Source organism: Periplaneta americana, chromosome 13 (assembly GCF_040183065.1).
Source record: "Periplaneta americana isolate PAMFEO1 chromosome 13, P.americana_PAMFEO1_priV1, whole genome shotgun sequence".
In the NCBI taxonomy this organism is placed as follows: Eukaryota; Metazoa; Arthropoda; class Insecta; order Blattodea; family Blattidae; genus Periplaneta; species Periplaneta americana.
Genome location: NC_091129.1, coordinates 128,164,945 through 128,180,696, shown reverse-complemented (window position 1 = coordinate 128,180,696; position 15,752 = coordinate 128,164,945). Strand labels below are relative to the sequence as shown.

Here is a 15,752-nt window from a genome sequence, read left to right as displayed (position 1 = left end):
CCTTAGAGTTGGGGAAAAACCTTGGAGAAAACTCAACCAGGTAAACAGCAAAGCAGGTATTGAACCCACGTATAAGCTCATCTCCAGATCAGTATATAAATGTGTCTACTGTCTGAGCTATGCTACTGATTCATTTCATAAGCGCAGTTTCGAGTTTTACCATGTAGGCATACATGGCTTTCTTCCAAGGTCGAATAAGATTGTTGAGAGGGATGGGGATCACATGGAAAAATTATGTTTTGTTTCTAATGGACGTATAAACATATTATGAGAGTGTCAGAACTGGCCTGACTTGTCTTTCCAAGGGCCGGATCCAGAATGGATTCTTGCACTTAGACTTGCTTTGGCCCATTGTGCATCCTATAAATGCGATGATTGTCCAAGTCTGACAGTGGCCTAGGTGGCATTTGTTAATTCGATGACAAGTGAGTCACCCTGCTTCAGCCCTACAGACTCAGGTTTCGTCCTCAGATGAGTACCCTGATAAACCCTAGGGTCCAAAGCCCTAAACCCTTCCTATATCAGCATCAGAAACTAATACTACCCCCAAATCTTTATCCCAGCCTATTTTTAACTAGTGCAGATGATAGATGAAATGGTGGAGAGCATTGTTGGAATGATAGAGGGAAATGAAGTTCCCCAAGAAAAACCCTCTGCAACGTCTTTGTTCACCACAAATTCCATCATGACTGACCAGGAATCGAACCTGGGCCGACTGGATGAAAGACCATAAGCTAGTGTTTGAGCCACAGATGCAACAGTATCAGAATTGAAGAATAAACCAATTGTGACGCATTAGTTTTTAAATGACCATCATATAATGAAATTTTACATTTCTAGCTAGTGGGAAGAATAAACGAGTGATTAAAAAATGGACATACGTATTCAACTTGTATGTAGTTATTTATTAAAAGTAGAATCCAGTTCCTTACCTGTATTGTGTTGTCACCTTGCGTGTGTATTTGTTGTAGGTTGGCGACTACAGTTTGATACATGGATGCAGATACTGGAACAGTGATCATACCAGATACTGACACAGGATACCCTGTATAGAGAGATTAAGCAAGATGTAACTTGTTTTAAAATAAATAAAGAAAATTATATCATAATTCATAGTATTTAAAACAGAAAAGCAAGACAGAGAGGAAGAGATCAGAAGCAGATATAATTCACTGAAGCAGGATCATTGTTATTCATTTGTCATGATCCTCCAACTCCTTCACGTTTTTTTTTTTTAACAGACATGTATGGCAACCGTTGAATATGATAATGACTTATGAAGAAGTCTTGTCCATCTATATTCTGAAAGGTAGGAGTACAAAACAGAATTTGCTAGAACTATAACTCCAAAATACAGACATGGACAAATTATTAACAAAATTAAAGATATTTATGATAATTCTGTTTATAAAATTTGACTTTTCAATTTAGACTACAGTTGACAATTTTGCATATTTCTATCATTACAGTAGATAGAAATATGCAAAAATTTAAACTGTAGTAAATATTGAAGAGTCAAATTATGTAAAAATGTCAACTCCAGTCTAAATTGAGGAGACAGATTTTGTAAAAATATATAATAAAAATCTTCAGGTTTCTTATTAATTTGTAAATATGCAAAAATGTCAACTCCGGTTTAAATTGAAGAGTCAGATTTTGTAAAAATATATAATAAAAATCTTTAGTTTTGCTAGTAATTTGGAAATATCCAAACTATCAACTGCAGTCCAAATTGAAGATTCATATTTTGTAAAAATATATAAGAAAAATCTTCAGTTTTGCTAATAATTTGTAAATATGCAAAAATAACAATTATAGTCTAAATTGAAGAGTCATATTTTGTAAAAATATACTATATAAATCTTCAGTTTGCTAATAATTTGGAAATACGCAAAAATATCAACTGTAGTCCAAATTGAAGATTCATATTTTGTAAAAATGTATAATAAAAATCTTCAATTTTGCTAATAATTTGTCCACGTCTGTAATGTTGAGAATATCAAAGGTAACTTGCCAGAAGCAAGATCAAAATCTACAGTAATCACAAGTTAAATAATGTAACAATGGCTCATCAAATATCATGAGAAGTTGAGCTTATATAACTTACCATGGCCGTCCTCCCCTGTAAGAATTAGTTGCCCGTCCTGGTTGAGTGTGGCCTCGGTAACATTGTTCAAGTCAACAGCTAGACCGTCGCTCTGTGCTGTCGCCACCTCAGCAAGGGCCTGTACAGCATGGACAGTAGGTGTGCCATCAGCTCCTTGAGCAGTGTGAATCTGATTTATAAAATGATGCCTCATTACCATCATTTATTTAACTAAGTCTTTAAGACACTACGAGGGTTGTATGAAAAGATCGCAGCCTACATATGATAGGATGGTGTTACGTTGTCGTGATTCTCATTTCATTTCACATTTTTCTATTCAAAAGCAGTGTGGAACTGCCAAAGTTTACTGCGCGTCAGTGAGATGGCATGATGATGTGAATGGTGCAAAAGTGTTGTGAAATTTAGATAGGGCCAGTCAGAGTTCATCCCTGATGTTTGCTGAGCAGGTGGTGGTGAACGCGTGCAAATTATAAAGTCACATTTCGCTTCTGCTTGTGTTTGCATTTAACAGTAACTCTAGTCTTGGGTTAAATTTAATCCCTTGTTTTCTCCAACATTTCCGAGTGTTTTCGTATTTCTGTCTCTCTTGAAAAGGTGATATTATAATTATGAGCTGACAATGCTACAAGAGAAATTACTACTTATGCTGTTTATATTTTTAAACAACTCAATAGTTCATAGCTCGTTTATAATCCTTAGGTATTTATACATCCCACATGTAAGTTTGCTGTTTACACATGATCAGGACCCAATTTTGATGAACTAAAAGCTAGTATTGCAACATAGTATAATTCAAGATCAGCAAACATTTCTTCTACCCCAGGTAAAATCCCCATTGTAGGGCCGGATGCACACAGAATCAGATGCAGCATGGTGTAACGCAGCCTTTTATCTGTTTGTACTTGTCTCCCATTGATTTCTTATGATGTTCACGATTACATGTTTCTTCTATTTACAGATAATATTGTTGTGTAGTGCACATTATTCAGAATGGAGCTTAATGTGGATAAAGGAGTTGTTTTAGTACAGGAAAGATATGTTCTGTACAATCCCACTTTGAAAAAAATATTAAAATAATGTAAGGAAATTTCAAATGAGATGAAAGCACCAGGTGAATAATAATTATTTGTAATATGTCTACTGCTCTGCTCTATATTATCACTCATTACTGATTTAATATATTTTTCATTATTGTGGCTGGTGAAGTAATCATAAACATACAAAATGACGTTTGTGCAGTACATTAGTAGTGCTTAATTATAAGACACTTTCGATTGTATAGATTTTTGGGCATATTAGGCGTCCTTAGGAAATAACAAACAAATATAATAGAATTTCTGATATAGACAGTCTCATTCATTGACGCCATTTTATAGCCTAGGCCAGTTTTCCAATTTCACACAGCCAGCATATCAGTTGTCGTGAGGCAATGTCAGACACTATAAAGCAAAACGTCGTGTTGCGAAGAGCTGCGCTGCATGTGATTCTGTGTGCACCCGGCCTAACTGGACACTTTGTTACAGTCTGGTGAACATTCACTCCAAAATCTATTCACTAATTCCTTGACAATAAATGTAAACAAAAGGAAGATTACAGTACTCTCCCTCCAGGTAACAAAATGTGTGGTATGTGGTTTACACAGGAAATGATTCTTTTCATTTGAAATACCCTATGTTTAGCAATGACTCTTTGAATTTCAAAGCACTGTGTAAACCAGACATTACATATTCTTACACCCAACTAATGGCATATACTCAACTCAGGATCATTTTTAACTTACAGGTCATCAAAATCCAGGCCCTATACATGACTAAAGCACACTAAAACACCATCATGTGCTCTACCTAAAAAATTCGATGACGATGACTTCTTCCACCAGCGATTAACTCTGATTGGTTCTACTCTAGGAGGGTTAACCGAAGTACTTGGAGAACAACTGCTACATCTCTCAAAGGATATCAGAGATTCAACTCTGACTCCTTGCTGTTAGCTGACAGACTGAATGACAATTTGGTCCTATAACTTCGTGAAGTTGACTGATAAGTTATCAATACTTGACCTGTTGAATCCTTTTCATTTGCCTTGTTGCATGCCAGCAATATGAAGAAGAAGAATCTACAGGTCTGAGTTAATTTTGGGTACAGCAATGAGTACAAACTCGCTATTCATTACAAAATTCATATCAGCATAATGTGCACTAACTGGAAGGAATGATTTTCAATTTTGTAACTGGGCAATTAAACAATCGTTTTCCATGTATATTATTTGTAAAGTCGAACTCCAATTTTCATACAAATTTAACAGTTATTCTCCAGAGGCACTGATGTTAATGGAAATCCTTTCCCTGAAGGTAGATGGGTACAGTACAGGTATTTCATACCTCAGGTTGGTAAGTAGGTGAATAGTTCACTGAAAGAATATTTTAAACTACAAGACATTCAGTGTTAGAACAATATAATGACAGGAGAAACCAAAACCAACTGCTCCAAAGGTAAATTTTCCATCACCATTCTACAAGATTTGCCAGAGATTAAGCCTCTATCCCTTTGCCAAGAACACTAAAATCTGTCATATGGGGAAGGTTAGCCTTTCCAGAGTCACGATTACAGAACAGTTAATAGAATTATAATGCAGAACTGAAATTTTGGAAGATGACCCAATTCATGCACAACACTACATCTGTGTTCAGATATAACCATTTACTTTATGCTTTTAAGGGTGCTTGGTGAGGCACAATGGGATGTTAGAAAAATGTACTGAGAACTCTAATTAAATGACCACCACCGGGAAGAGAAAATGTACACACTGGAAAATCGGGAAGGGAGGAAAAGCTAGCACAACGGAAAAAAGTTGGCTCACAGAAGAACAAGAAATCTAAGGCAAATATTAACAGTGAAGGAGGATGAGGAACTGGAAGAATAAAAGACGAAGAAGAGGTGAAGGCATAGAAAATGTTTAAGCATGAAATAATGACGAATGATTTGTAAGTCAAAATTCAGTGACGTTGGAATCTCATTCAAAGGTGAGATTTTGAATACGCACAAGATGTAGGCACTAAGCTTAATCATATTTCGTGAAAATATGAGCTTGAATGAAGAATGTACGAGAACATTTTTGGCAAGATTTGTAACCGTTACCAAAATATCGAACCACTGCTTTTAGATTAAGACGAAAGGACAGTTGAACTATGGAAATATCCTATTCCCTACTTCAGAGCAAGTTAAGTCGATTCTCTCTGTTCAAAGAGTGATGGCAATTATTTTTCGGAATGTTGTGAGGTGCTGCTACTGCATTACCTCCAGAAAAAACATACAATCACTGTGGGTATATCACCCAGATCTTCTGAGGCATTTGTATGTAGGCATTCAAGAAATACTCTGAAGAAAATGCTCCTGGCTGGAAGTCTGCTATTGCACTGGCTCACTGGACGAACATGGATCTGAAATTATACAGCATCCTCCATCTTTGCAAGACCAATCACTACCATATCTTCACTTAATCAGCAACCATTTCAGTGACATTGTTAATAATATGGCTGTGGCAATAACAGCATTTCTGCAGGCCTGGTACAATACCTTATCTCTGGATGAAATCAGCGCATTGTAGATCTGGTAGAAGTAGACTCCAAAGACGATCATTCTGAGAAGTAATATGTTGCCTTCATAATTAGGCCACGAACTTTTGAAACACTCCTCGTCAATTATAAACGAGCATTAGAAATTCTGATATATAAAAATTCTATTCTTACAATTATAAGATAGTGTGATCTTTTTAATTTCATATCTATTTGGATTAAAATAGCAAAAAAAAATATATATATGTATAACATTTTTTTAATGACAATCTGACATCACTTTTATTCAATAAAACTGTGTTGTTAATTTTCCACTATTGAAACTTATCTATGAAATTCTGATAAAACGTTATGAACTTTATCATATTTATTTGTTTATCAGTTCTTAGTAATAAACCAAAGATTATTTATAAATTCAAATACTCTTAAATTTAGTTTTAGTTAAGATTAATCGAAGAAATGGAAAATTTTGCACAATCAAAAACTGAACTTTTCCACAGTCCAATATTAGTGATGACAGAATGTTACCTCTCAACACATAACCACAGTATGTCAGTAAATACATAAAAAATGTTTTGCACCACTAGTGTTTTCCTCATATTGCAGAATTTATGACTGTTGTTTAGTCAGTTGTCCAAAGACAGGTTTAAACCTCATAAGTGACACCAATAGGGCATTACTCATGAGGCAACTAAGCCAGGAGACAATAGGATATGGTGGCCAGTTCCTCTCCCCCCCCCCCCCCCTTTCATTGTAAGAATACGAATATACAATATTTTAAATGTCACTTCAACAGAAAATTTATTCAAAGACTTCATGAACGAAAACATACTACATAAAATTAAAATTGCCTTCCATTTACGAGTAAGGATTCTGTGTTTTAAAAGAGCTTTTACATCTCATCTGATGAATTTAGTATCCTGTTATCTCCCTATGGTGATATAGCAAGCACGTGTTCTCTTTGGCATACTGTCTATGAGATTATTAAGAGCTTCTTGGTTCAATCTATCTCATTCCTGAATGACAGCATCTTGAGTTCTTCCAAGGTATCTAGGGGGCTTCTTCTGCACCCCACTAACAGTCCTCTTCAACTACTCAATAGGATTCATGTCTGGTGAGTAGGAACACCATAACACAGTGAATAAAATACATCAAAGTCGGTAAATAAAACTACTGTAATTCGTGGAAAGAAGTCATTATTTAAATATGGAAATCATAAAAAAGGACGTTATTTAAATATGGAAATCGTGAATAAAAATTATTTAAATATGTAAATCATGAAAAAAGTCGGTACTTACACATGTAAATCATGAAGAAAAAGTTTGAATTCAAGCATAGAAATTACTTTTTAAAAAATTGTAATAAAACACTCATTCAATTTGCATACTAAAATAGGCAGCTTGGATGCCGAATTATCAAAATATATTACTCCTTAGTCTTTGTTGCATATTTTTGTTGAAAATGTGGTAAATATCTTTTTACACATTTCTTCTTACCGTGTCAGTGTGTAACACACTTAAGCATTGCATATGAGTGACACACAGATATTCATTTTTCAGAGCTGAGTAGCCATATCAGCCATTGCTTTCCACTTGATAAAATATAAAAGACAAATCCATATTTTCGTACTTATTTTGAAGGTTTCATTGTCGAAATAAAAATAATGAAATTCTGTGACCAATGAATGTACCATTCAGCGATATTCTTAAAAAAAAAAAAAAAAAAAAAAAAAAATCACGTTTAATAAAAAAAATTTGCCAAATTCGCGAAGGGGATGGGAAGTAAAGTCGAGCAAAATTTGCGACAAATTTCAATCATAAACAAAACAAATCTCGTTCATGCCCATAAACATTTTAATTCCCCGACTCAATTATCATAAATTCGTGGGGGGTGGGGGGGGGGGAACATTTGGGAAAATTGGATGTCCCTACTGATGAGTTAAAGGGCCACACCATTCTAGAAATTCCAACCTTCTTTACAACACAACCTCAATGAAGTCGGGGATTATCATCTATTAGCACGAAGGTTCTAAAATGGTATCTAGATATTGCACTGCACTCACTTCCACAGACATGCACAAGGACTATGAAGAGAACATGGCACCAATTCTCTGAAGATAACTCTCGATTTCTTGCCCACCATCACCTCATTGAGCTGGGGTTAATGCCGCTGCTTATCAAGGACATCTCGAGCAGAGGTTAGGCTATTTTCTTATTATCTGTGTGATGTCAGTGCAGTTACATTGCATTCTTTCTGGGTTCGTACAGGACATCAATAGATAGCAATCTTCAACCCTTGTAGTTGATCGAGGGCTACCACTTTGTTGCCCGTCCTCAATATTTTCCGTCTCTTCAAATATTTTTACATGTCCAAACAACGTCACTATAACTTCTTCTAACTTGTTCGGTGATGTCCCTGACTGTAGACTTTGCTGACGGAGAACAATGACCTTGTGTCTTTCAAATGGCGAAATAGGCTCCCTACAGCATGCAATTTGACTGAAAATAAGGCAAAACTTAAAAAAAAAAAAAAAAAAAAAAAATGTAGCATCTGCAAATTTCTGACACTCTTGCTAATCAACAAAGTAAATAAATAAATGACAACAACTGAAACAAATAAGAAAACAAATTAATCACAGAAGCCAATTCGAACTATATTTAGTAATTAAACTATATTTAGTAATTATAAGAATATTTCGTGGTGCAAAACTTTTTACGTGTATACTGGTATATACTGCTCTTTTTTTTTTTTGCGAGTATTTTAACTCTTTGGTGACATTTTGTAGGCAAAAATCGACAGAAATGAGGCAGGATTTTCAATTGTACACAGCAAATTAACAATCACATGAGAATAGTATTCTATACTTTACACACATCAGTCACTACAATACAGTAATGTAGAATAAATTGTACAAAATTGAAAAGATAAGAGATATTTTATATGAAATATAATATGATAAAAATTTTTTAAGTAGAAAAGGCTTTACACAAAGTTACACAAAATATATATTATTATTGCTAGTTGGATGATTTTAGATAAGGTCACTTTAGACCTTTCTGGATTACAGCTAGTCAGCAGTGTTGAATTCTATGTATGAGGTGGGGAAACTGTGAAGTTTAAAGCTGAATTCACTACACCTTGTGATAGGATGACAGGAGATTCGATAACAGAGAAATTTTCATATTATTTATTATTTATATTTTCAAATGCCAGTGGAGGTTTAGATCCATCTGCACCAGAAGGCAGAAACTGCAGGCAGACAATAGAAATCCATCTTTACGACCTTCTTAGGGGAAGCCATGTATTTTTCTTTTATAATACATTTCTATATCAATGGTCCCAGTCTCTTTAGATGCTGGAGAGTATGACCCTCTCAGTCATTAAATTGAATGAAGAAAGGGAAAAAGTTGGGAACACAAGCTTATGTAGTGAACACTTATGAATAGTGTGTATCTGACTGATGATAACGTTTATTTTAAGGGAAGAAAGCTCAAGTAGTATCCAAATACTTACAGTTGCCACTCCTTGGACCTGAGCAGTTGTGCCATCTGGAAGTGTGATAATGGGGTTGCTGGGATCAACCTGGATTATTGACACTGTACCATCTGGATTACTGATAGTCTGGAGTACAGTTGGGGCATATTGGGCTGTAACCTAGTAACCAATTATCAAAACTATATTACACACTCATAAAAAAAGAACTCCAAGCATCAAGACAATGAAAAGTATGAAAGTACCTAAAAAAAATTTCAATATAAACATGTTTACATGATCATTTACTTTCACACTGAAGATTTTCAATGAATTTCTAAATTTCCAATGTTAAAAATGAAATAGTGTAATGTATATTATGTTTGAATCATAACACATTATGTACAAGCTTCTTAAATTGACTCAATTGATACATAAATTAAATATTTCACCAGAAAAAAACTGCCTAATACTGTTACGAACTCAAATTTTTTCAATTTTATTACAGAAACTATTCCCTTCCCTTGTTCTGTCGTGTACCTATTTAAAAACAAAATTACATCATTTATTTTCCATCCAATGTATCACAGTCATCATAAACTGCAAATCTGATTTTCTTAATTTTATTACCATGATCATGGGTGGGCAACTCGTACTCCCAAGGCGCTAAAAACCTTGGCACAAAAAAGCACACACCGAGGCACCCGCTGCAGTTACAAGCAGCCAATCACTGTAGACGCAAGCAAACCAACAACCACTCGTGCTGCAAGGCTGTCGTACACTGCAGCTAGCACAGAGTTCGTTCTACCTGACTGAGTTTGTTCACAGTTTGAGAGCGCGAGTTGCCCATCCATGACCATGATCATACTTTATAATTTATCTGTTTCTGAATCAATCCAGACATAATTTCTCGCATTTCCAGTACTTCAAAAATCCTCATTCGAAAAATTATGCTTAAGTATAATGCAACATCCATATAGTCTCTTTATTTATCTCCATAACAATTTAATTGTATATGTTTACATATATCATCAATACTTCAATTTTACTATATCGTTTGATCAAAACTAAGATAACTCAGTTGGTACAGCTGCTAACTAAGGATCAGAAGTTCAAGAATTAGGTCCTGGCAAATATGGAGGAATTGCTTTCTTTGACGTTAATAACTCAGTAAACACGATATCATAAAATGATCTGCTTGAAAGTAATTCTAATGATTCTCCTCTTCCTTCCTTTACATAAGAAATGACCTTGAATAACAAACCTACCTGGTTTCGTATTCTAAAAAAAATTTGATTTTCAGTAACATTCAGTATCTTACATGACATTCTCAACATACATTGTCAATCATTGTTAAAAAACCACATGATTAGAGAATGGCGAATAAGAATAGGTTGGGGGGGGGGGGGGGATAATGTAGTTACATTCTCTTGAGTGTGTTAACTAAGAACATTTCAGACAGGCAGAGAATAAAACATCTCAGATAAGGTACCTGGCATCAGCACCAGAACCCTGCACAGTTCCAAAATTTAAAACTATAGGACTAACATATTCAATAGTTCAAAGTACTTTACAAAGTTGATCTAAATTATTTATGAAAATGTTTCTACTGTTTGCCTTGTACACTACTTCAATAGATACGCATTTAAAGTTTCTTTTTGCATGAAAAGCAGATTTATCAACACAATCTGTAAGCAACAAGTTCAAGTTACAACAAAAGTAAAAATGAATCAAGAAGTTGACACATACTTTCTTATCAGACATTTTGTGTGTTCCACAACAATTCAGTTCCTTTGTCATTTTGCAAATGATATTGTTGTTCATATTTCTATTCTTCAACTATTATTCAAAAGACACATACAAATGAAATCGTTCAAAATGCAACAAAATAAGACAAACTTTCGTTTTATAGATTCTGAGGCACGACAGCCTATGAAGGACCATGACTGACCAGCTAGCTACTGGCAGTCCAACAGTATGAAGACCTTTATAATTATGAAATTAGAATTATAGCAATGTAATATGGAGAAAGAACATATAGGATAAGATTGGGAAAATACTAAATTAACCAGGTATGTTCTTCACAGTTTAAGTTACTGGGCTATTCATTTTATTTCCAGGTTCGGTTCAACACTACAATGAAATAATGTGCTCTAGTGGTAAATTACAACACTATTTGATGATTAATTCGGAAATGCGGACAAGTGAGTAATACTATAATAAAAATCTGAACGCAACAAAGAATTTTTTCTGGTGAGCGCCTACCTTAAAAGGTTAACATAAAAAATGGAACATCACTGGTTAAGGTCAAGTCTGTAGTAATCTAAATGCTACCTGACATATAACCTCTAAGAATAGAATTTCAAGACTAGTAAGTTACAGAAAAAAGTCAAGACTATGAAAATTTACCCAGGTTGATATATCACATCTTCGCTTTCATGAATGAAGACACTTCTTTTGGTGAGTTTACAAAATAAAATATATAATATATATTGCATTGAACCTCTTCTGTGTGAAAGTGACAGTGTGTTTATAAAAATACCAATTTACTTACTGATTCACAAACCAAAAAAAAGACAATGATAGCTTAACAGGAATATAAAGCAAACCAAAATCAATATAATAATAGCTACTAGCACACAACTGTTAGGATAAAAAACATATACGGTAGCTTTCAGTTGTACAGTGCTGTTGACTCAGATCACAAAGACAAATAAAATACTCTACAACTAAAGTCTGAATCTATTATCATAAATACTGTCAACAATTTTCAAACATACATATATGGACACTGGATCAGTTCTGTCCGGACGCTCTTTATTTGTGTTTTAAACAACTTACTGCTAAGAAATCTAAGTCAAAATTTGTTAACAATCATCATTCACTACCTCCAAAAGATACAAACTTCGAAGTGCCAGTTATCTATCTTACGAATTTATTAATTTTGCTACACAGTGTCAAGATATTAAATAAAAGAAGGATTTACAGATATATCAATGACAGCAAATCCTTTTGAAGACTTCTTTTTTATATTAAATGTCTTTCAAATATACTTCTTAAGAATGAATATAAAATAAAAAATCGCAAGTAGTTTCCAGAATCACAAAATGAAAATAAAATCTGATAAAAGGAAAGTATTATTACAAAATCTACAACACAGTGATTATTTTCAAGTTTTTTTTTTTTTGTGATGTAACTTCGACAAGATTATTTAATGAAAATTAAGGCATATCTGTAAAAATCATTAATATTTGTTAAAATGCAGTAATTTAATTCCACCCATAAATAACTTACTTTCTTTCTTAATTTACATAATTATCTTTTATCTTCTTCATCTTTTATTGTCTGTATTGCTTCATTTAAAAATGCATACAATTACATTCTTATTGATTCAATGTACAGGCAACAGTTATTTGCCTCGTTGCTCTCCACATTTTTGCACTCAACTTAATGTATGAATATGACGAGTACATGTAACTCTACCTCTAACTGATGGTTAGACATAACAGATTCTGAGTGAAAAAAATTTACATGTGATTGACACAGCCAGTTGTTCGAAATGGCATGCACAGTGCATGTGTAACAAGTTCACATTATAGAATATTGTCTGCATCATCCAATAGCACCAAAATAGAATTTATTTTTTTAATTAAATGTGAGCCTTTACACCTGCACAACACGTACTTTCATTTTTATCTAATATCTCGTTTCAGACTACAAATGACAAAATGATTTCTAAAGAACCCTATATATATTGGATGATGATAACAAGGCTGAGTTATATAAATAAATATAAGAGCACTATAAAAGAATACAGAATAGGGCTGTACAAATTCTTTTCGTCAAAAATCTGACGTTACAAGCCACAAACTGTAACATGAGACTCTTATCAAAATTATTACTATCAATCATACCCCCTTTCATCTAAGAATGCAACAGTATCATTAGTTAAGAAATAGTTATTACCTTAAGATAATGATTTGTCTTTGAAGTGTTTGACAAAAGATCTGTCAATTTCCACCTATTTAAAAGCCATACACTAGTGATGACAATTACACAAAATACTAATCAAATAAAATATTTATGCCTTGTACATTTTAAGTGACACACAAACCAGACTTTGCACAGCCCTGATCCAGATATTTGCCCAAACGATTCAACTTAAAAAAAAAAAAAATAAAAATAAAAAAATAATTACACCACCACAACACATCATACTACACATGGCCTCAATACTAAGAAATATGCTGGTAATGGAAAATACAATAGCATTATATTTAATGAATGGTGCCACATAAATGACACATACTTTCTCAATGCACTTATGTAGTACTTGGTAGTCAATTTATAGAAATTTGAGTTCAAAAATTTGATATCTGATGAGCTGCAGTCACAAATTACCTCTATTACCTGGTTAGATAATATGTACAGTGTTAGAAAAAAGTTTTGTCGTACAGATACTTTATAAGTTCCAGAAAGAAGGCAGTGCGCATGATCAGAGGACAAGCAATCTGGTTCACAAGAGAAGGCCTAGTTGAGGTAATAAAATTAGTTTTGTTTCGTTGTATGTCTGATCATGCACACTGCCTTCTTCCTGGAACTTATAAAGTATCTGTGCGACAAAACTTTCTTCCAAGACTATAAAAAAAAAGTGAGTACTTATGCCACTTTTTTTCTGTATCTCATTAGATAACTGATGGATCTCAACCCTTTGGTTTGAAAAGGTTTTAAATTTGACACTTTTCCTCCTCAATTAAAACGTGTTCTAAGTAAATAGCCACTGTGAATCTTGCTCATAGCTTTCAAATAAGCTCATTTTTTTTTAATTACAATATTTTATGCGCATACTTATTACAGCAATCTGCCTCAATACTGAATATGAATCCGTTCAGGAAAATAGCCTTTATACAGACAGACATACAGATGGATATATAGACAAACGGCCAGCCAGACAGACAGCAAGCTGAACAGATAGACGAGATAACATGTCAAAAACAATTTGTCTGGCATTACACATGTTGCAAATATGTATTTTCATCTCACGAAATGTTTTTTTTTTTTTTTGCAGCATCACAATGCTAACTTTCTAATATTCATTATCCAGTTTATCCAGTAAATTTAAATTAAATATATGTATGTACTAAATGGACAATTTTTATTTTAAAGATTTAAGAAGATATTGATAATCAAAAGCACGCCTATGTATAACTAGCTTGTGTAATGCACATTTCAGAAAGAGTGAATGTGTAGAAAAACACTCAATGGTAAACTGCAACATGCACTCCCTGCAAGTATTAAACATTTCGATGAAGTACCTTGACAGGTATCATGTTATGCTATGATTTAATGTTTAAGACGAACATTGCATTGGAATAATCTTATTAAATTGAAAAAAATTGTTAACACAATTCTCTGCATTGCAGAAAATACTATAAATATCTTTTACGAATATTTTTTTATTATATTCATTTTTTTTATTATTATTATTTTTAAGTTAATAATGATTGTGTATATGTATTCAATCTCTCTCTTTTTTATTTTATTTATTATTATTTTTTTTTTAAGTTAATATTTGTATACTGGTATGTATTTTTCTGTATGTGATTTGATCCTGGTCGAGTGGAAGAGAAGGCCTGATGGCCTTAACTCTGCAAGGGAAAATAAAACTATTATTATTATTATTATTATTATTATTATTATTACAAGTTTCCAACTTCTCTAACATGGATTTCATTACTCAAACAATATAATATATTTTACAGTATTCTTCACCAGTATAATTATGACTGGTTACTGATACCTAGTTACTGTATTTAGTTCATCAGCTATGGATTCATTCAGTAGTGTGATGTATTGAAGACTTTCATTGGCAATATAAGTAAAAAATAGAAGAGTCCACTGCAAGAATGATGGATGTCATTTGGAATACATTTTGCAGGAGAAACAATTGAAAGTTTGAAATGCTTAGCGCTCAAAACTTAACATGTGATTTTCTGATCATTACTGGACAATGACTATCAGTGTTAATGCCATATAACTCTCTATGTACATTCTAAATGTCGTAAGCTATGCATTGACAGTCTTGGTTCATTTTCGACAAGAAAGTGACATCCATCATTCTTGCAGTGGACTCTTCAATTATTATAAACAAGGATAAGGAAAGAACTTTATGCATTTTCAGTTATAGATAGAATACAAGGAAACAGAGAAAATTGGAATTCTCATGGGAAATAAATTACATACATAACAGTGGTGGTTCTCCATTGATGTGTTTTTTTTAATGTATATATTTTTTCAACGTTAATGCATTTATTATATCATTTATAATTATAATTTGTATTTGCGTATTGTCTGCGTCCATTAAAACTTACTCAAAACCTATCTTCTTGTGCTCACATTTGGCTGCTTAAGAAACCTATACTGTACAATGCTTTTTCATGAACTTGTAAAAATTTCTATGGTTAAGTACTCTTTGTCCCGTGTGGCAGCTCACGAATGGTGAGAAGATATATAAATTCTATACAGCATCCTTACATTATGACGTGTTTTCAGAGGATGAGACCCAGCACATCCAAGAGAGCTACGTCCAGCCAGAAGGGG

At 33.4% G+C, this 15,752-nt stretch overlaps 1 protein-coding gene across 13 annotated transcripts in view; it reads right to left on the bottom strand.

Moving 5' to 3' along the window:
• ewg (DNA-binding protein Ewg) overlaps nucleotides 1-15,752 on the bottom strand; it is an 86,586-nt gene that overhangs the window by 25,644 nt on the left and 45,190 nt on the right. For 9 of the 13 annotated variants that reach the window (XM_069844195.1, XM_069844197.1, XM_069844194.1 and 6 more), the window contains 3 exons: nucleotides 9,195-9,335; nucleotides 2,108-2,276; nucleotides 933-1,045 (listed from right to left, as the gene is read on the bottom strand). In XM_069844195.1, coding sequence (XP_069700296.1) covers nucleotides 933-1,045; nucleotides 2,108-2,276; nucleotides 9,195-9,335 — 423 coding nt within the window. The remainder of the gene's footprint in view (nucleotides 1-932; nucleotides 1,046-2,107; nucleotides 2,277-9,194; nucleotides 9,336-15,752) is intronic. The other 4 variants (XM_069844203.1, XM_069844205.1, XM_069844204.1 and 1 more) reach the window with 2 other exon arrangements.